Source organism: Cnephaeus nilssonii, assembly GCF_951640355.1.
Source record: "Cnephaeus nilssonii genome assembly, chromosome: 20".
NCBI lineage: Eukaryota > Metazoa > Chordata > Mammalia > Chiroptera > Vespertilionidae > Cnephaeus > Cnephaeus nilssonii.
The window spans coordinates 38,439,992-38,459,650 of NC_137091.1; the positions used below are offsets into that span (position 1 = coordinate 38,439,992).

The window sequence follows — 19,659 nt, forward strand, 5'->3', positions numbered from 1 at the left end:
AGATGAATCTTCCTTAATATGACCTTGCCTTTAATGCATTCGTTAATGAAGTCAACAAATGTCAATCAAGGGCCAACTAACTATAGGCACCGGGAATACAGCAAAGAAGGAAACAGAAAAATACTTCCTGCTCTCATGGAGCTGACATTCTGGCTGCGAGAATGTTTCTAGGGGCGATGCTAGAAGTGGGATTGCTGGGTCACAGGTATGTGCAGCTTCAACTCGATAGGTATTGCCACAATTGCTCGGCAAAAGTAGTTGAACTAATTTATGTTCCCACCAACAATGCACAAAGATTTCTCTGTTGTCCTCCAATGCTTGATCCTATCAATTATAAAATTTTGCTAATCTGATGAGTGTGAAATGATATCTTATTTTTATTTACTTTTCTCCAACCGGCTACTGAGTTGAACATTTCCTGTGTATAGCAGCCATTTAATCTCCTCCTCTGGGAACTCCCTCTTAATATCTTTTTTTTTCCCCTATTGGTTTATTATTAAGTCTAATCCTTTGTTGGAAGGGTTCAGTCCCTTTTAAGGACTTACCTGATTGGTCAGTCCTTCCTAGGATGACTTCACTTGGGATTAACTCAAAATTAATTGATTTGGGTCTCTAATTACATCTGCAAAATCCCTTTTGTCATATGTTACATAGTCGCGGGAGTATATCTTATTACATGCACATCTTTGTAAAAGTAAATAAAATAAGATATAATTTCACACTCATCAAATTAGCAAAATTTTATCATTGATAGGATCAAGTATTGGAGGACAACAGAGAAATCTTTGTGCATTGTTGGTGGGAACATAAATCTTTGTGCACATGTCCCACCCCCACTGAGGAGAAGGGGATTATACAAGGGCCTGGGTCATGTGGGGTCCTCTTTAGAATTCTGCTTATCACCAATATTACAGGAACTTCAAGTTATTTTTCCTTCTCAAAGAAGAAGTTTTTGTTTTCATAGTCTACCTACTGTGTTTTGCTGTTTTGTGTTACATTCATTTATACTATTACGTTTATTATTTCTTTAACTTTACCTTTTTTGGTTAATCCTCACGAGGATATTTTTTTCCCATTGATTTTTAGAGAGAATGGAAGGGAGGAGGAGGAGGTGAGAGGGGGAGAAACACCTGTTAGGACTATACGGCAATACAATCCTTACAACATTTGTAAGCTTCCCGCCATTGGAGGACAAAGACCAGGAAAACTTGCTGGACACCAGGAAAGAGACCATACAAGGAATTAAAACTGTCCTAACAACACCTGATCGCGTTCCATCTGCGTTCCAAGCTCACCAACTCATTCCCCAGACCCACTGAGGACAAGAGCTTCCCACCTGGGGCTGCAGGTAAGGCTGAAACGCCTGCGCCTGGGGCTGCCATCATCGACCCAATAGGCCCAGTGCTGTGCACCCCTTCCCTTTGGATATCCCATCCCCCACCCCCTGTCCTTAAATAAATTTAATTTTTGTTAATCCACTGTCCAAGATGGCTATTTAGCCTGCCCGCACACTACCCATGTTAACCTTTCAAAACTGACGTGAGAGAGACACAAGGATTGGTTGCCGCTGGAACTTGTACCAGGACCAGAGCTGAGCCTGCAACCTAGGTACGTGTTCTTGGCTGGGAATTGAACCCAAGTCCCTTAGGTCCATGGACTGGTGCTCTCAGCACTGAACACACCAGTCAGGGCTACTTTTATCTTTTAAAGGACTAACTCTGTTTTTTTTTTTTTTTTTTTTTTACATAAACACTTTATTAACAGTGGAACATCTTCCCGATGGGCCGTGTGGTCCACCCAGACAGCCAGGACCCAGACACACATTCAGTGCCGCCTCTGAGCTCCTCGCTCTGACTCCGTAGTGAACACGTTGCCCTCACACACGGGGCAAAAAGAAAAAAGCAAAAAGAAAAAAGAATCCAAAACTATGAAGATAGTGTAAGGAGCCTCTGGGACAACTTCAAGCATACCAACATCTGAATTATGGGGGTGCCAGAAGAAGAGAGAGAGCAAGGTATTGAAAACCTATTTGAAGAAATAATGACAGAAAACTTTCCCCACCTGATGAAAGGAATAGACTTAGAAGTCCAGGAAGCACAGAGAACCCCAAACAAAAGGAATCCAAAGAGGACCACACCAAGACACATCATAAATTAAAATGCCAAGAAAAAAAGACAAAGAGAGAATCTTAAAAGCAGCAAGAGAAAAACAGTTAGTTACCTACAAGGGAGCACCCATACAAATGTCAGCTGGTTTCTCAACAGAAACTATGCAGGCCAGAAGGGAGTGGCAAGAAATATTCCAAGAGATGAATAGCAAGAACCTACAACCAACATTAGTCTACCCAGCAAAGCTATCATTCAGAATTGAAGGTCAGATAAAGAGCTTCACAGATAAGAAAAAGCTAAAGGAGTTCATCACCGCCAAACCAGTATTATTTGAAATGCTGAAAGGTATTCTTTAAGAAGAGGAGGAAGAAGAAAATGGTAAAGATAAAAATTATGAACAACAAATACATATCTATCAACAAGTGAATCTAAAAATCAAGTGAGCAAAAAATCTGATGAACAGGATAAACTGGTGAATATAATAGAATCAGGGATATAGAAAGGGAGTGGACTGACAATTCTCAGGGGGAAAGGGGTGTGGGAAGAGACTGGACAAAAATCATACACCTATGGATGAGGACAGTGTGGGGGAGTAAGGGCAGAGGGTGGGGTGGGGAACCGGGTGGAGGGGAGGTATGGGGGGAAAAAAGAGGAACAACTGTAATAATCTGAACAATAAAGATTAATTAAAAAAATAAAAGTAATAAATAAAAAAAAGAAGAAGAAGAAGAAGAAGCATCAGCATCTGGGTCAGGAGCTGGGTCAGGAGCAGACTCAATGATCCACCTGGACTCCTCATATATTTCTTCCCCCAGGAAACCCACATCCACTGCTGGGGTGCTTCTCCCCTCAAGACCTTGTAATCCATCCTCTGGAATCTCCAATCCTGAGACCATTAAACCTATACCCCTCCTCAGCAAAAGATCACCAAATCCACAGCCACGTATTCTGTCTCTCCCAAGACCCCAAACTCCACAACTTTGGTGTTCTTTCTCACTCTGAGGCTCAAATCCCAAGCTCAGGGACTCACACATGCAATTATTCCGGAATCTTCAGCTCTGAAATTTGTCTACTATGACTCCCCCGCCCCCGCCCCCCTCCCCCCGCCCCCCTGCCAAGTCCACAATCCTGGGCTGGCCCCTCAGGAGAAGCCACAAATCCAGATTTGTTAATCTGCCCTGGAGTCCCTCCCTCCTCCATTGCTGGCTGCACCCCAAGCTAGGCGGGAACGTGGCGGGGGGGGGGGGGGGGTGTAACTGGGAGGTGAAATGAGACAGTTGTATAATCAGGACCCAAGGCCGCCCTTCTCTCCCAGGTAGTATAAAGACAAGCCACCCCAGCCATCACCATGTGACTCTCACTCAGCGCGGCCGTCATGCTGGCCTCGGGGCTGCTGCTGGCGGCTTTGCTGTCCTGCCTGACCATCATGGTCTTGATGTCTGTCTGGCGGCAAAGGAAGCTCTTGGGAAAGATGCCTCCTGGTCCCCCAGCACTGCCCTTCATCGGGAACTACTTGCAGCTGAACACAGAGCAGATGTACAGCTCCCTCATGAAGGTGTCACCAGGCAGGGGAATGGGGGTCAGGGTGGGGTTGGGGGCCTGCCCAGTCTGGCTGAGACTTGGTGGCAGGGGATTGGCAAGGTTGGACTGAAATCTAGGGATGGAGGAGGTTGTTTTTTAAAATATATGTTTTTATTGATTCCAGAGAGAGAGGAAGGGAGAGGGAGAAAGAGAGAGAAACATCATTGGAGTCCCAAAACTGGGCATGTGCCCTGACCTGGAATCAGGGAATCAAGCTGGTGACCCCTCAGTGCACAGGACGACGCTCAAGCAACTGAGCCTCACCAGCCAGGGCGAGAGGGGGGAGTTCTGAAGGTTTAGTACTGGGGTTCTAGCCAGGAGAGACCAGATCTTGGGATGGCCAGTTCCTTGACTGTCAGAACTTGGGCAGAATGTATCCCAGCCTGTGAGGATGGGGACAGAGCCAGTTCAGAGCTGGGCGGCTCCCTCTCACCACTCCCTCGCCTCCCCATCAGCTCAGCGAGCGCTACGGTCCGGTGTTCACCGTCCACCTGGGCACTCGGAGGGTCGTGGTGCTGTGTGGCCAGGAGGCTGTAAAGGAGGCTCTGGTGGACCAGGCTGAGGAATTCAGTGGGCGAGGCGAGCAGGCCACCTTTGACTGGCTCTTCAAAGGCTATGGTGAGGGGGACGCTGGGTAGGGGGATGTGGCCCAGCAGACTTGATGGCCTCAGTTTCCCAGCATTCTCCTCCCAACTTACCTACCACTCAAGGCTGTGGCCGAGCCCTTCCTCTGTCCCCTCTGTCCCCGTTCCTGTGTGTGCCTGTGTCCTCTCTAACTTCTCCTAGTGTTTCTGCGTCTCCCTGCTTCTCTCTGCCCTATCTCCCAGCTCTCTCTCACTAGGTATCTCTTCTTTCTCTGCATCTCTTAGAAGCTGTTGGGGTTTTTGCGTTGGAACCCTGTCATTTTGTCTTTTTCTCCTTCTCAGCTTCTGTGCCTCCCCGTGTTTCTCTCTCCCTCTCCTTGCGTCTCTTTTTCCTTTGTCTTAGAATCTCACATTATTTCTGCTTCAAAATCCCCAGGCCTCTGCCTCCTGGTATAAGCCTCTTCTCTCTTCCAGACCCTCTCTGTGTCTCTGTATATATTTTTCTCTCTTTTCCAGCTCAGTCTTAGAATCCTTCTCAATTTTTACTCCCACCTCCCAAGTCTCCACATATCTCACTTCCCCTCCTTCCCTCCTGCCTCTTTCTCTGAGTGTCTCTGCATCTCTCTGTTTCTCTGTACATCCGTGTTGGCCCTTTCCTTCTGATTTTCTTCCAACTTGGTCTCTCTCTCTTTCTGTATTTCTCTGACTGAGTGTTCTCTCTCTGTCTCTGTCTCTGTCTCTCTCTGTCTCTGTCTCTGTCTGTCTGTCTCTCTCTCTCTCTCTCTCTGTCTCTCTCTCTCTCTCTCTCTCTCTCTCTCTCTCTCTCTCTGTCTCTCCCACCTACCCTACTCCTTCTGACCCCGCCCCTCTCTGGCCACTTCCCACTCCTACATTCCCTCCAGGCGTGGCATTCAGCAACGGGGAGCGAGCCAAGCAGCTTCGGCGCTTCTCCATCTGCACGCTGCGGGACTTCGGCGTGGGCAAGCGGGGCATCGAGGAGCGCATCCAGGAGGAGGCGGGCTTCCTCCTCCAGACCTTTCGGGGGACGCGCGGTGAGCCTGGCACCCCAGGGAGCAGAGGAGGAGAACTCGCATATGGCCTGGGAGGGGAACCAGGTTGGGGGAAGGCGTTCTTCGAATTCTCAGACTGGCATCTGACCGCCAAGTTGACTCTCCCCCAAATCCCTTCTCTCCCGCCTCCCAGGTGCCTTCATCGACCCCACCTTCTTCCTGAGCCGAACTGTCTCCAATGTCATCAGCTCCATTGTCTTCGGGGACCGCTTTGACTATGAGGACAGAGAGTTCCTTTCACTGCTGCGCATGATGCTGGGAAGCTTCCAGTTCACAGCCACATCCACGGGGCAGGTAACTGACCCCGACCTGGCTCTGCTGTGGCCCTTGCACAACCAGCCACCGCCTGTTTACATGGACACAGGTGCCCCAGCCCTATCCTCCTCCAGACCAGGGCCCCCTCAAAACCAGCCTTCTCCCTTGGACAACTGAACAGTTGAACAGGAACTCAGGACAGGTGCCCACTACCCAGTCTCCAATACCTGGAATCTCGGCTGATAGTCCCCTTAACACAAAAGAAAGGGAAGGAAGGACATCTGGGTGTGTGTCTCCATCCACCTCATCTACTATTCAATCCTTGGACAGGAGCCCGCACGCTGATCCCGCATGAAAACTTAGACATCTGCTTCCATCCAGCCCATCTAAATACCTAGACACCCGGACAGGCCCCGCTCCCTTCAGGTGACGCCCAGCGACAGCTGTCCTTCCCTTTCCTCCCCCTCAGCTCTATGAGATGTTCTCCTCGGTGATGAAACACCTGCCGGGGCCACAGCAACAGGCATTTAAGGAGCTCCAGGGGCTGGAGGACTTTATAGCCAAGAAGGTGGAGCAGAACCAGCGTACACTGGATCCCAACTCCCCGCGGGACTTTATCGACTCCTTCCTCATCCGCATGCAGGAGGTACCTGCCAGCAGCCAGTGCAAAGAAGACCAAAGCCTAGCAGAGGAAAATCAGGCGGGGGCAGGGGCCCAGGGAGAACAGAGGCTCGTTCAGATGACCGCCCCCCATTCATAACCCTCAGGACCCCAATTATAATTCACTGTTCTCTCCACTGAGCCTTCACCCATGGGCAGGACTTGTGTATGGAAATCATCATAATAAGCACATCTATGCCACTACCGTGCACCAGGCACTATTTTAAGAACGTCACGGCATTCACCTATTTAACACTCACACCAGCTCTTGGAGAAGGTTCTACTGTGACCCCAATGTGACAAATGAGGAAACTGAGGCCCAGAGAGTGTAAGGGCCATGGAGCTTATACTGTCCTGAGGTCATGCAACGGGGGAGCAGTGGAACCCAGCTCCAACTCTGGTCTCTCAGACTCCCAGGCTGGTGCTTTCAGCCACCATGCTCTTACCTTCCATTCCTTGGTTGTCGGGTACACCTGTGTGGACAGGTGACCTGGCTTTACTATGTGGCATTGGAGGGTCCCCCCTCCTAACTGGATGGGCTTTATGGAGTCTGAAGTTCAAGGTGAAAGGATCAGGGAGTGGATTCTCCGTGGTAAACTTCAAGACTTTCAGTGAAGGAATAGGATGCTGTTGCTTAAAATCCGGTCTGTGTCTCAGAAAATGTCTCTCTTCAACTCTCTCTGATGCCTTCTATCATGGTCTCTCTCGCTCCCTGTCTCTATTCCTTCATTTCTAAGTATTTCTATAATTAAAAAGCAACAACGAAGTGGGTGATTAAAGAACAGATAGTCAGCTGGGTAAGGAGTGTGCGAAGAACATTTGGGTAGAGCCACCAGCCTGGGAAAAGGCCTGGCAGGACTAGGGTCCCTCTTCCCACCTTTGGCCCAGATGTATACGAAGTGGGTCCAGAGGGAAAACCCCAGAAGGGCCCTGAGAGCATGGGGGAGTGGGCTTGGCCTGAAGCCATCTCTCTCTGCAGGAGCAAAAGCACCCCCACACAGAGTTCCACTTGAAGAACCTGGTACTGACCACGCTGAACCTTTTCTTTGCGGGCACCGAGACGGTCAGCACGACCCTGCGTTATGGTTTCCTGATGCTCATGAAGCACCCAGATGTGGAGGGTAAGGCTGGAGGGGGCAGGGAAGTGAGGGCCACAGACCCTCAAAATTCCTCTGAGCCTGCTGCAATGTCCCCACCTCTCTCAAATTTCTGGACCCTCAGACACACCCTGCTATCAGGAAACTGGGTGATGATACTCACTAATAGGACCAGGCACGTTTCATTCGCTGTTAACATATTGAAAATATCTGAACTGATTGGGAAATAGCTCCTCCAAGTGGCCACTACCTGCCCCTCCAGACCACCGCCCAAGACTCCTCCCTCGCAGCTCCCCCCATGAGCCTGGCACAACCAGGTTAACAGGACCCTGTGCCAACAACGCTTATGACCAACCTCTGTTTCGAATGATCATCTGAATGATCCAGTTGCACATATTGGAGCTATCATTCCTTTCCCAAGACCCCTAGATACCTAAACATACTCCCCCTTATCCCACAGCCAAGGTCCACGAGGAGATTGACCGGGTGGTTGGCAAAAACCGTCAGCCCAAGTTCGAAGACCGGGCCAAGATGCCCTACACAGAGGCGGTGATCCACGAGATCCAGAGATTCGGAGACATGATCCCCATGGGCGTGGCCCGCAGAGTCACCAAGGACACCAAGTTTCGGAACTTCCTCCTCCCTAAGGTGCTGCCCTTGCCCAGCCTAGAGGCACCTCCAACCTGCCCCTGTGACCCAGCACCCCATCCTCCTTAGAAGCTTCCCAGGCCTTGTCCCCCTCCCTCAACCACAGACTTCCCCAATCACATGTCCCTTCAACCTTCCCACTCAGATATGGGTCCCTTTAACCCACCCATATCTCCCCAAGACCTCTTGCCTCAGGGAATATGAATCCCATGTCCCCCAAACGTCCTGCCTTGAGAGACATGAACTGCATGTACCCCAAAGCTTCTACTTCAGGAGACACAGATGCCATACTCCCCAACATTCCTATTTCAGGGACATAAATGTCACATCCCTCAAAGCTCCTCCCTCAGAGAGGACCCTGGCTCCCATTTCTCCTCACCTAGAGCACCCACATTCCCCCTCTAACCCCATATGCTCTCAGCATACCCGTCCCCCCTTCACCTTGTCCAACCCTTCCTCCTCCCCACCAGGGCACTGAAGTGTTTCCTATGCTGGGCTCCGTGCTAAGAGACCCCAAGTTCTTCTCCAACCCTGGAGATTTCAACCCCCAGCATTTCCTAGACGAGAGAGGGCAGTTCAAGAAGAGTGATGCTTTTGTGCCATTCTCCATTGGTAAGAACCACTGTCTGTGGCCAAGCCACCCGTCACACCAACAGGGGCCTCCGTCATTCCAGCTCCCCTCTCTGAGATGTAGCCTAGTAGCTTTCTCCAGCTTGGAAGTCCCTCTGATCATCTACCCTGCAGCCAACCAACTGTAGCCCTCTTAACTAACACCTACCAAAACTCAGGCAACAGGAAAGGGGTGATTGTACCTACTTCAGAGATGGGAAAATCAAGGCCCAGAGTGAGTCAGAGATTTGCCCAAGGTCACTTGAATTCTTCAGACTCCTAAGGAGATGATAGCACAGCAGCCATAGGTGTATGTTTAGGGGGAGGGTCGTCTAAAATTCCCATCGCTACAGCCTACTATAACTCACTCCCATCCCATGTACAAGGGAAACTGAGGTTCAGACAGGATGAGTGACTTCTCTGAAAGTGGCCAGGCCACAGTATTCCGTCCCCTCCTCCCCGGGGAGAATGCAGCTGGAGATGCAGAGAGGGAAGAGGTGGCAGTGAGAGTAGGCCTCACCTCCACCCTTCCCACCCTATCTTGTCAGGAAAGCGGTACTGCTTTGGAGAAGGCCTGGCTAGAATGGAGCTCTTTCTCTTGCTCACCACCATCATGCAGAACTTCCGCTTCAAGTCCCCGCAGTCACCCAAGGATATCGACGTGTCCCCGAAACATGTGGGCTTTGCCACCATCCCACCAAACTACACCATGAGCTTCCTGCCACGCTGAGCTAGAGCTGCCACCTGGCAGGGCTAGTGGGAGGAGCAAATGGGAGGGCGGTATCTGGAGAGGAGGTGCTAAGGATGGGGGGTGAGGTGGAGGAAAAGAAGGTGCAAGGTGGATAGGAGAGTAAGAAGAAACCGACGGGCTGTCTGTCCACTGTGTTAGAGATAGAACCTTCATTGGGGTGAGGTAAAGTGAAACCTTACACTATACTGTGCATGATGATGATGATAATAATAATATTAACAGCTATTATTTATTGAGCAAGTACTCTGTGTCAGCTCTGTGCTAAAAGCATTACACACTCACCTCCCTTAATGCTCACAAACCTATGGGATGTGAACTGTGTTCATTCCAATTTTACAGGTGACACAGCTGAGGCTCAGAAAGTTTAAGTTTCTATCTAAGATCCCACAGAACACAATAAGTGCTCAGCAAGTACTCAAGCACAGATTTGTGCAGGAATGGCTATATGTAGCCCACTGTCCTTTGGGTAGATTCTAAAAGAGCACCCTTCCTTTTAAGTAAAAAAAATGACAACTTAGTATATCATTATACAATACTAGAGTCCCGGGGCATGAAATTTGTGTACGAGTAGAGTCCCCTCAGCCCATCCTGCACCCTCTCCAATCTGGGACCCTTCAGGAGATATCCAATTGCCGGTTTAGGCCCGATCCTGGGGATTGGGCCTAAACCAGCAGTCGGACATTCCTCCCTCTCACAATCCGGGACACCTGGATCCTAACTGCTCACCTGCCTGCCTGCCTGATTGCCCCTAACTGCCCCCTCTGCTGGCCTGGTCACCCCCAACTTCCCCCCCTGCCGGCATAGTCGCCCCAACTGCCGCTCCTGCTTTCTTGGTCGTCCCCAACTACCCTCCCATGCAGGCCTGCTCACCCCAACTGCCCCCTCCCCCGCACCGGCCTGATCACCCCTCACTGCCCCCCCTCTGCCGATCTGGTTGCCCCTCACTGCATCCCCTACCAGCCTGGTCGCCCCCAAGAGTCCCCCCTGCGATCCTGGTCGCCCCACACAGCCTGCTGATCATATTCCTGTTGGGGATGGTGTCAGTAGCTTGTAGAAGGCGGGGCCCGGCCCTTCTTCTAATGCTTCAGCTCTGTCTGGTTTGCTGGCACCCCTTCTCTGTCACCTGCAGGCACAGATTTCCTGTCCTGTGCCTCAGGTTGCTGCAGGTCAGGTCAGAAGCAGCTGTTTTGCTGGTGGGAAAGAGGGTACCTTCCCTGTGTTTCAGGTGGGCAGGGTTGATCCTCCTGCCTGGACCTACTGACCAGCCCCCTTTCTGCGCACCAGCATGAGTTCCTCCAAGAAATAGAGGGCCCCCAAGATTCAATGTTGGGTGTGTCCTTCAGACCCCTCCAATGTAGGCAGGCCCTGAGCTCCACTGCATGGCCCTTCCCCCTGGTCAGGAGGAGCTTCCCAGAATGCACTATGGTTGGGTGCTAGTGCTACTTTATGGAGGGACTTCAGCCCCAGGCTTCCACTGCTGCACTCACTCTACAGTGTCCACAGCCAGTGCCCTCAGGGCCTCCTCTCTCAGTCCCAGGCCCTCCTATCTCACCTATAGATCTGCAGCCTCTCCAGTCTCTACATATCCTCATTTAAAATAGGTCCAGGGGAGGCTACATCCACCTCCCAGCCTTCAGCACAGTTTCCACCTCTTCACTTTACTGTGCAGGAGACACCCCTGTGGAACAGGACTTGCTTCAGTGGGGTTTTGGTGCTCACCGTGTTTGTCCCTTGAGTGTGTCACTTGTGGAGGTGGTAGGGTTGTAATTCAGCATGGTCAAAGTTGACCACCAGGTGCACTGGCTCTGAGGCCTCCCAGGAGGTGCGGAGTCAGCCTCTGTCTGTGCCCTGCCTGTGCCACCCAGCATGAGCTACAAAGCAATCTGCAGATGGCTGCGACTTGTATTGAGCATGGAGGTGCCCAAAAGAGGCCAAACTGTGAACCATGGTGGGCTGTGGCTAGTGCTGCCCTGGGGTTACTTATTGAGAAGTATGGAGCATGCTGATGCCAGCTTCTGTTTGTTTGAGAGATTTCAGGAAAGTCCAAAACATGAGGCAAGAGAGGCCAGTTGTATGGAAAAGCCACTGTAAATGGCTTGGATGAGCCTGTAAGTAGGGAGGGGTGGAATCTTAGGAATCACCAGGGCGGGCTGAAAAGTGTAAACCAGGTTGATGGAGATTCAGATATAGCACAGCCTGTCAGCTCTATGGCAGGGGGGTCTCATGAAAGGGAACACTGGCCTCTGCCAGCACTTCTGTCTGCGAGAAAGCTCCCTCCAGCTCTTGCCCTGAATCCAGACAAGTTAGTTCCTCTCCGAATATCCCAGGTTCCTTTCAAGCTGCTGCCCCAGTGTTGGAGCTCAGAGGGAGCAAGTCCAGGAGTGGGCCCTTTAAGAGGAATTGCCTGGGTCTCCAGCAGCCTCTGTATCACTCAGCCACAACCCCTGCTGGTTTTTACAGCCTGAAGGTATGGGCACTTCTCTTCATGAAACTGGAACTATGGGCTGGGAGCCTGGTGTCAGGCAGGGACCCCTTGCTCTTCTGGGAAACCTCCACAGCCAAGATATCTCTCCTGATTTTAAATGGCCACACGGGGGCATCAGACCACCAGGGTCCAGGATTCCACCCACGTCTCCAGCCCTCCTACCGGACTCAATGTGCTTCTTTAATTCCCTAGTTGTAGGACTTCTGTCCAGCTAGATTTCAGTTGATTCTGAATGATGGTGGTTTTGTATTTTAGTTGTAAATTTTTTTCCAGTATATATATTTTTAACATTCCCAAGTTTCTTTAATCTTCGTAGTTTTCTAACGAACAAATAATTAGTTTTCCTGAGTAAGATTATAAAAAAGTTAACCCTTCTACCAAAAGTGTAACGACAAATAAAATGTAGACACCCAATACAAATTGTTTCCATAGCATTACACGTGCAGAGATACGGACTGCTGCTCTTCACAATGATTGCCCCACCCCTTAAAAAGACTGCAGCAAAGGATTCAATTGTCCAAAATACTCTGAAGGACAGCCATTAAATTCTTCAGTCCATAAACATATCCCTCGTCTATTGTGTTGCTAGGGAAAACATGAGCAAAATCTATCATTCGCACTTCTGCTTCCTCAATTTGTTGGCAACCAGTGGGAAGATGGTAGGAAACGTTTTTCCAGCTGGGAGAGTACATTTCCATTTAAATGTTCCTGTGACAAGCTTTTCTACCCATTGTCTTGCTCTGTGTTTTCAATGTTCGATGAAGTCTGACTGCGATGCTTTCTTGAATACATTTTTTTTTCTGTGACGAGCATACATCTTGGACAAGCTTGTGCCCACTGAAGCCTCTATTTTTCCATTTGTTGTGGAACTTAACACTCCAAAGTTATTATTGTACTCCAGTGCGTCTGTGTCCGGGAGCTGTCCTTCGGACAAAAACTTTTCTGCCGAAGTTCTGTCATTTGATTTTGTAGTAGCTGGATGAGGTGAACCTTCATAAGCCAACAGTAACAAACTTGCATAAAAGTTAAGCTGCTGCTGAAACCGGTTTGGCTCAGTGGATAGAGCGTCGGTCTGCGGACTGAAAGGTCCCAGGTTCGATTCCGGTCAAGGGCATGTACATTGGTTGCGGGTACATCCCCGGTGGGTGGTGTGCAGGAGGCAGCTGGTCGATGTTTCTCTCTCATCGATGTTTCTAGCTCTCTATCCCTCTCCCTTCCTCTCTGTAAAAAATTAATAAAATATATTTAAAAATAAAAAGTTAAGCTGCTTCTGGCGTTCAAACCACTGCAGAATTCTCTCCATCTTCCCAATACTGGCAGCAACAGCATCTTTCCTTAAGCAGAATCCATTATGAAAAAAAAAACCCTGGAAACTCCTTTCTTTAGAGTTTCTTTTGTTACGCTTCTTCCATAGTTCTGGTTTTGTGTCTCATCGCTTTCAGAACGAACATGATAAACCCTCATGCCAAGCACCAAGAACCCAATCTCTTCCATTAACGGGTACTTGCTGACCTGTTGCTGAATCTTCTCAGACGAGGCAAAAGGATCATAGCTTTTCCGCCCTATCTTTTTTTTTCTTCTTCAATTTTTTTATTAAGGTATTATATGTGTACCTATCTTACCATTGCCCACCCTCCACCCCACTCCCATATATGCCCTCACCCCCCAGAGTTTTGCGTCCATTGGTTATGCTTATATGCATGCATACAAGTCCTTTGGTTGATCTCTTATCTTCCCCACCTCTCCCTAACCTTCCTGCTGTAATTTGACAGACTGTTTGATGCTTTACTGCCTCTGTATCTATCTTTTTGTTCAACAGTTTATAATGTTCTTTATTATCCATAAATGAGTGAGATCATGTGGTATTTTTCTTTCATTGACTGGCTTATTTCACTCAGCATGATGTTCTTCCGCCCTATCTTTACGTCCCGTCTACAGGGCTTATTAAGTTTATGGGTCGCATCTTCCAGTTTTAGGTATAAATCACTGGGTGCAGTGGGAGGTGACCAGAGGCCGTAATATTTTGGCAAGTATTTTCGTAGCTCTAAAGAACACCAGCAGTACCATCAGCAGCATAAACCATATTATAGAATTCTAACTCTCTTGGGCCCCTTGGAGGTGGCTGTAGCTGCTTCAAAACTGAGCCATCTGGATGTTGCAAGAGACCCACGTTGTCCTTCCCATACATGTGCCCGGCCACCTCCTGCGAGAGGGGCACGCAGCCTTGGAGGAAGAGGAGCGCGCCGTGCGCCGGTTTCGGGGTGCTCTCGCCTCGCTGGCGGGTGGGGTCCGCATATCTGGGGGCCCCCCTGGGCACCTCGAGCCGAAGGGGGGATGGTGACTCCGTTGCCATAGCCGAAAGCTGAAGCGGTAGCGGCAGCGAGGGCAGAGGGAAACAAATAGGGCGGAGGGAGAGGGCGCCAGAGAACCGGGGGTCGCTCAGGGTGCCCGCTGAGGCCCAGGGAGGGGGCCCGGGACGCCGCGGGGGAGCGGGCACTGCCCTCCCAACTGTCAGCGGAGCGCGGCTCCCGGCTCCCGCTGCTCTGCTGGGGGGGACGCCAGAGCGGCGGCCCCACCTCTTTTCAGTATATTTGTATTGATTTCAGAGAGGAAGGGAGAGATAGAAACATCAGTGATGAGAGAGATTCGTTGATCGGCTGCCTCCTGCACGCCTCCCACTGGGGGTTGAGCCCCAAACCCAGGCACGTGCCCTGACTGGGAATTGAATCATGACCTCGGGGTTCATAGGGGGACACTCAACCACTGAGCCACACCAGCCGGGCTTTAATTGTACATTTTGCTGTGGTTGTGGGAGGCGGCGAGTATTGCGTTTATCTATGCTGACATCTTAACCAGAAGCCAAGAAAAAGAGCTTTAAACGTGTCATATTTTCTTAGAAGACTCTTCCTTGAAACTATTTACTACAGTTATTATATAAGCAAGGTAAGACTTGCAGGGAGCCCTAGCCGGTATGGCTAGTGCTGTGGTCGGCAAATTGCAGCTCACGAGCCACATGCAGCTCTTTGGCCCCCTGAGTGTGGCTCTTCCACAAAATACCACGGCCTGGGCGAGTCTATTTTGAAGAAGTGGGGTTAGAAGAAGTTTAAGTTTAAAAAATGTGGCTCTCAAAAGAAATTTCAGTCGTTGTACTGTTGCTATTTGGCTCTGTTGGCTAATGAGTTTGCCCACCACTGGGATGAAGCATCAGCCTGCAGACTGAAGGGTCCTGGTTCGATTCTGGTCAAGGGCACATACCCGGGTTGTGGGCTCCATCCCCAGTAGGGGGCGTGCAAGAGGCAGCCAATCGATGATTCTCACTCATCATTGATGTCTCTATCTCTCTATCCCTCTCTCTTCCTCTTTGAAATAAAAAAATATATATAGCCGAAACCGGTTTGGCTCAGTGGATAGAGCGTCGGCCTGCGGACTCAAGGGTCCCAGGTTCGATTCCGGTCAGGGGCATGTACCTTGGTTGCGGGCACATCCCCAGTAGGGGGTGTGCAAGAGGCAGCTGATCGATGTTTCTCTCTCATCGATGTTTCTAACTCTCTATCCCTCTCTCTTCCTCTCTGTAAAAAATCAATAAAATATATTAAATATATATATATATATATATATATATATATATATATATATATTAAAAACAAGGAATTGTAGGGAAAAACCAATTCCCTCTGTTCCAAACAGGCCTTCCCTGGTTTCCTAAAGTTGAGTTTTGTGCCATACCTGACATGGGCATGGTCACACAGGCCTGCAAGACAGTATATAGGCTGCCAACTGTCTTTTAATAGAGACCAAAACCAGATGGGTATTTTCCTTGCCCATTTGGGCACCTGCCCTTTAGGCAACTGCATTCAAATCTGTAAGGTTAATGCAATATTATTAACACAATGAAGTACAATATTGGCACTGTGGCCACTTTAGGTAGCCAAATCTTCTGCTACCATATATGACACATGATAGGGCTATACAAATATCTTAGGGAGGTGACTAAGGTCTATTCTTGACCTTCCCACACAAAGCAAAATTGTCCTTGTCTTCCTGGAGTTATGTCCATGAAGACGCAGACATTATCTATGTCTATTGTACAGTTTTCTGCAGGTCACTGTCAGGGCTGTGCATGGTGGCCAGTTCTTCTTTCTAGCCACAAACACAGCCTGTCTAATTTCCCTAAAATTTATTCTGGCCCGGGAGAAAGTTGTTTTGCTGTAAACAGGCAGCTTAACCCCTACCTAACTGGGCTTGGACATCTGCCTAGAAAGCCGTAATTTATAAGTTTAACATGTGGCCTTATGTCCTTCCAACCCAACAGGGTCTCTGCCATCCCTCAGTCAGACTCCTCCTCTCTTGGAGAATCTCCAAGTCCTGAAGGCTCCCCAGTCCAGGGAGAGTGCCTTTCCTTTGCTCTTTGACTTTAAGCTGCCAGTCGAAAACAGCCAGAGTTGCAGTTAGAAACAGCTTTGCATATTGCAAAGCGCTTCTGTGGCAGTGGCTTGGGTATTAGGCCCCTTGCCTTCCCGCCAGTCCCCTTTGTGGCAGAGCAGCGACCAGGCCTCTCCCAAGGGAGTGCACTGGAAGGGGATCTCCGCCCCGCCTCTTCCAGCAGCAACAGGTACTGAACCCTCTCAGTACATTTGCAAACAGGGAGCTTTCACTAGCTCTACCTGCTGCTTTCACAGATCCCGGGCCTGCTGCTCTATTCCTGGGGCTGCCGGAAGGCCAGTAGCAGTCACTGGCTTCTGGGTTAACTGCTGCAGCCAGCAAGCCAAAGGCCTGAGTCTTGTATTGCTTGTTGTGAAACACTCGTTACTCACTGGGCAGCAGTGGGGCAGCTCTACTGTCAGGTAAATGTCTGCTGTCCCCGCTTTTCTCGCTGCTGCTGCTGCTTCTTCCAGGGCCACTGTAAGCAGCTCGGGTATCCAGCCCCCCTCACCCCCTTCTTTCTCCTTGCTCTCGGGGGTCGAGTCTGCCTAGCACCCAGTTTTAAATCACCAGGGCGCCTGCGGGCTTCAGCTCTGTTTTTCCTCCTCTTGGCTCCTGGAAGCCTAGTTGTTGTTTGTTTGTTTTTTAAACCTCAATCTTTTAATGATTATTAAAAGTGAACAGTTGGCATTTTTAGCTTAATTTTTTATGAACACACTTAAAATGTACTTTTCCAAGAAAATATAACTAGACCTTCAGTGATAAAACCAAGGTAAAAAAATATTTTTTTTGAGAGACAGAGATTTTTAAAACTTAAACTAGTTGTCAGCCTTAAAGATATTATATCTTAAAGTTCCTTTGCTGAATATTCCACCACCGCCCAAGAAGTAATAAAACAGGGCAGGGGAAGATCCACTGTGTTTTGTAAAAAAAAACAAAAAGAAAAACTTGAGTCTGGCATAGTTCAGATAAGTAAGAAATCAAGGACACCAGCAGAGCAGGTTGTAACATATCTCTTCCTGCGCTCCCCACCAACGCCCCCCTTTTCTGCATTAACCAGTTACTCTGTCCTTAGCAGGGGAAATAAGACAAGCGGTCTGAGATCCTGTATAACCAGGCTTTTTACATTTAAGGATACTTTTTTTTCTTCTTTCTGTAACCTTTGTTTTCCCTCATAGATTTTTACTCTAAGCCCCTAGACCCCTAGGGGATCTTAAATCCTTATCCTTTACCACTCCTGATTTCTCCGACCATTCCCGTTCCCCAGTCCAGTTGCTTGTCTCCCTTTCCTATTGAGTCAGAGGAAGACAATTCCTACAGAGGGGAGAAATAGAAACAGTGGGAGTTTCAGAGAAAACTACAGACTACCGCTGTAGCAGTCCTCCCTTTCGAAGGCTGAGGTCCGACGTGTGGGGAAAAATGACTCTTAGTCAGCCTGGAAAGATAGCGGAGGAGGATAAGGGTGTGTAGGGAGATTTCTTGTGAACTGAAAGCCTGGATGGCCTCCTGAAAGAAAAGATCTTTAATCTAGTTACAGATGCTATTAGAATCAGGATGAGAGGAAGGGAAAGACCAGGTTATGTCCTCTATGAGGATCCTAATAAATGAAAACAGCAAGTCAAACAAATGTTGGACTACAATGTCACAGGCAGGGACAGGGCCTGTAAATCTCTCCGCCCTGCGGAGCTGTAAGCCCTGCCCCTGGAAGTCTCAGACCACCAAAAGAGATAAGAAAGCCATAAATAAAAATTCTTTGTTCTTTGAAATGTCACAAATTTATACCTTTAAATTAACCCTAGGACTTAAAATTTTCAATTTAATACAGCAAATTTACAAATCAGAGCAAACTGAAACCCTTACTTATACAGAGAGAGAAATTTTTATAAGCTGAATGGGCTGATTCCCTCCCACTGTGATAGAGAGCAAACATCTTTGAGAAAATAACTCAGCAGCGCTGCTTAAGACGTTTGCAGACCATCACAGCAGGTCCACCCTATCTTTAAACAAATTAAACAATAGAAAGAAATAACAAATACTCTCCTGTGTACAGCCAGAAGGCACAAAGTGGCTTTCACTTCACACAGACCAGTTAATGAGCAGATAATTATGCCAAGACAGACAAACATCTATACTCACACTCTCTCAGTAGACTAGCCCAAACTGGAGCTGAGCAGATAAATGAAACAATGCCCAACTCCCCAGACCGGCTTGGGGGCACTCCTGGCACCCATGCCCCAGAACAGAATTCTCGACCAACGTCTTGGTGAGAACCTACCGGAGGAGTGAAGACTGCGTCCAGTCCCCCTTCTCGGTAGCAAATTGGCTAGTCCCACACAAACAAACAGCAGGGTGAACTCATAATTCCTTCATTCACCTCCAAAGTCCCACATTTATGTACTAGCTAGTCCGAGTTTTTGACTTCTACCAGATATCTACTCAGAGTTTAAACAGTCCACCTGATTCCTGATTAATTTGCCTGAGGAAGTCGTATGGCTTCTGGGGAGGTGATCAAGCTCCCCCTTCCACTCACTTGGATATGGGAAAGTTGGCCATTCCCGCTCACAAAATTTCTGTAAGTCAAAAGCATTAACGGAGGCTCCATAGTCATCCACTCGCCGCTTGAATTCCTGAAAATTTTTCAAAAAACATTGCAGGGGGAGTACAGACAGACATAAAGCAGACTGACCCATTCTAATGATAGAGACAATTAAGACCACAATAACACAGAATAAAAAAGACAATGACAGCCAAACAGGATCACCGGGCACCGTCGTGCGCTGGGATCTGGTCTTGGTAGTAGTGCTGTGTCCAGCCTTCCAGAGACCCCAGATGGGCGCCCACAGAACCAGAAGTAAGTTTCTTACTGGTAAGAACCAGATCCAGGTGGCTCCGATCAGAGTCAATCAAGAAATTTAGTAGGCGGGGTTTCCGACCTCTACCAGTCCCGGGGCTGAGGAACGTCTCTCAGAGATCTCCCCCTAGGTCAGAGAGTCCGGGGACCCCGTTGGGCTCCGGTCACAGGACCAGGCAAAGGCTGGTTATCTCGCTGGGGCCTCCAAATGTTGTGGAGTGAATGCGAGTAAACGACCACTGGAGTCCAGACCAAATTAAAATTTAGGGAGCCTTTACTGCTGGACGGCTGACTGCTCTCCTTTCTCCTCACACAGAGTCCAGAGAACAGTCCCGACCCTTTGTGAAGGACCATTTTTAAACCCATTCACTACATCCTGTTTTTGCAGAGCAAACAATTTGAAACAAAGCAGTTTTTCTTAAGTAACATCAGCATGTAATTTACAGGGTCCTGGCGCCTGGTGGAGTAAGTAACTGCATCCTGTTACCAGGAAAGTTGACAGTGATCTATCTTGTAAGACTTACTGGCATCCTGTTCT

The 19,659-nt window shown here is 49.0% G+C and overlaps 1 protein-coding gene and 1 pseudogene across 3 annotated transcripts; one reads left to right on the top strand and one right to left on the bottom strand.

The window, feature by feature from the left end:
- Positions 1-3,483: 3,483 nt before the first annotated feature.
- On the top strand, positions 3,484-9,342 carry LOC307116012 (cytochrome P450 2A13-like; the record flags this gene model as incomplete). Of its 2 annotated transcripts, XM_079799624.1 has the most annotated exons (9): positions 3,484-3,663; positions 4,145-4,307; positions 5,176-5,325; positions 5,477-5,637; positions 6,068-6,244; positions 7,238-7,379; positions 7,816-8,003; positions 8,474-8,615; positions 9,161-9,342. In XM_079799624.1, 9 exons carry the CDS (start codon positions 3,484-3,486, stop codon positions 9,340-9,342), a joined length of 1,485 nt encoding a protein of 494 aa, XP_079655750.1. The 2 variants fall into 2 exon arrangements, with proteins under 2 accessions (XP_079655750.1, XP_079655751.1); XM_079799625.1 differs by lacking the exon at positions 4,145-4,307 and having other exon boundaries at positions 3,484-3,673.
- A 3,015-nt stretch (positions 9,343-12,357) lies between these two features.
- On the bottom strand, positions 12,358-14,201 carry LOC307116015 (inositol polyphosphate multikinase-like; annotated as a pseudogene). Its single transcript has 3 exons — positions 13,743-14,201; positions 13,116-13,410; positions 12,358-12,881 (listed from the first exon to the last, which is right to left on the bottom strand). The product of its transcript is annotated as an inositol polyphosphate multikinase-like (transcript).
- Between the last annotated feature and the right edge of the window lie 5,458 nt (positions 14,202-19,659).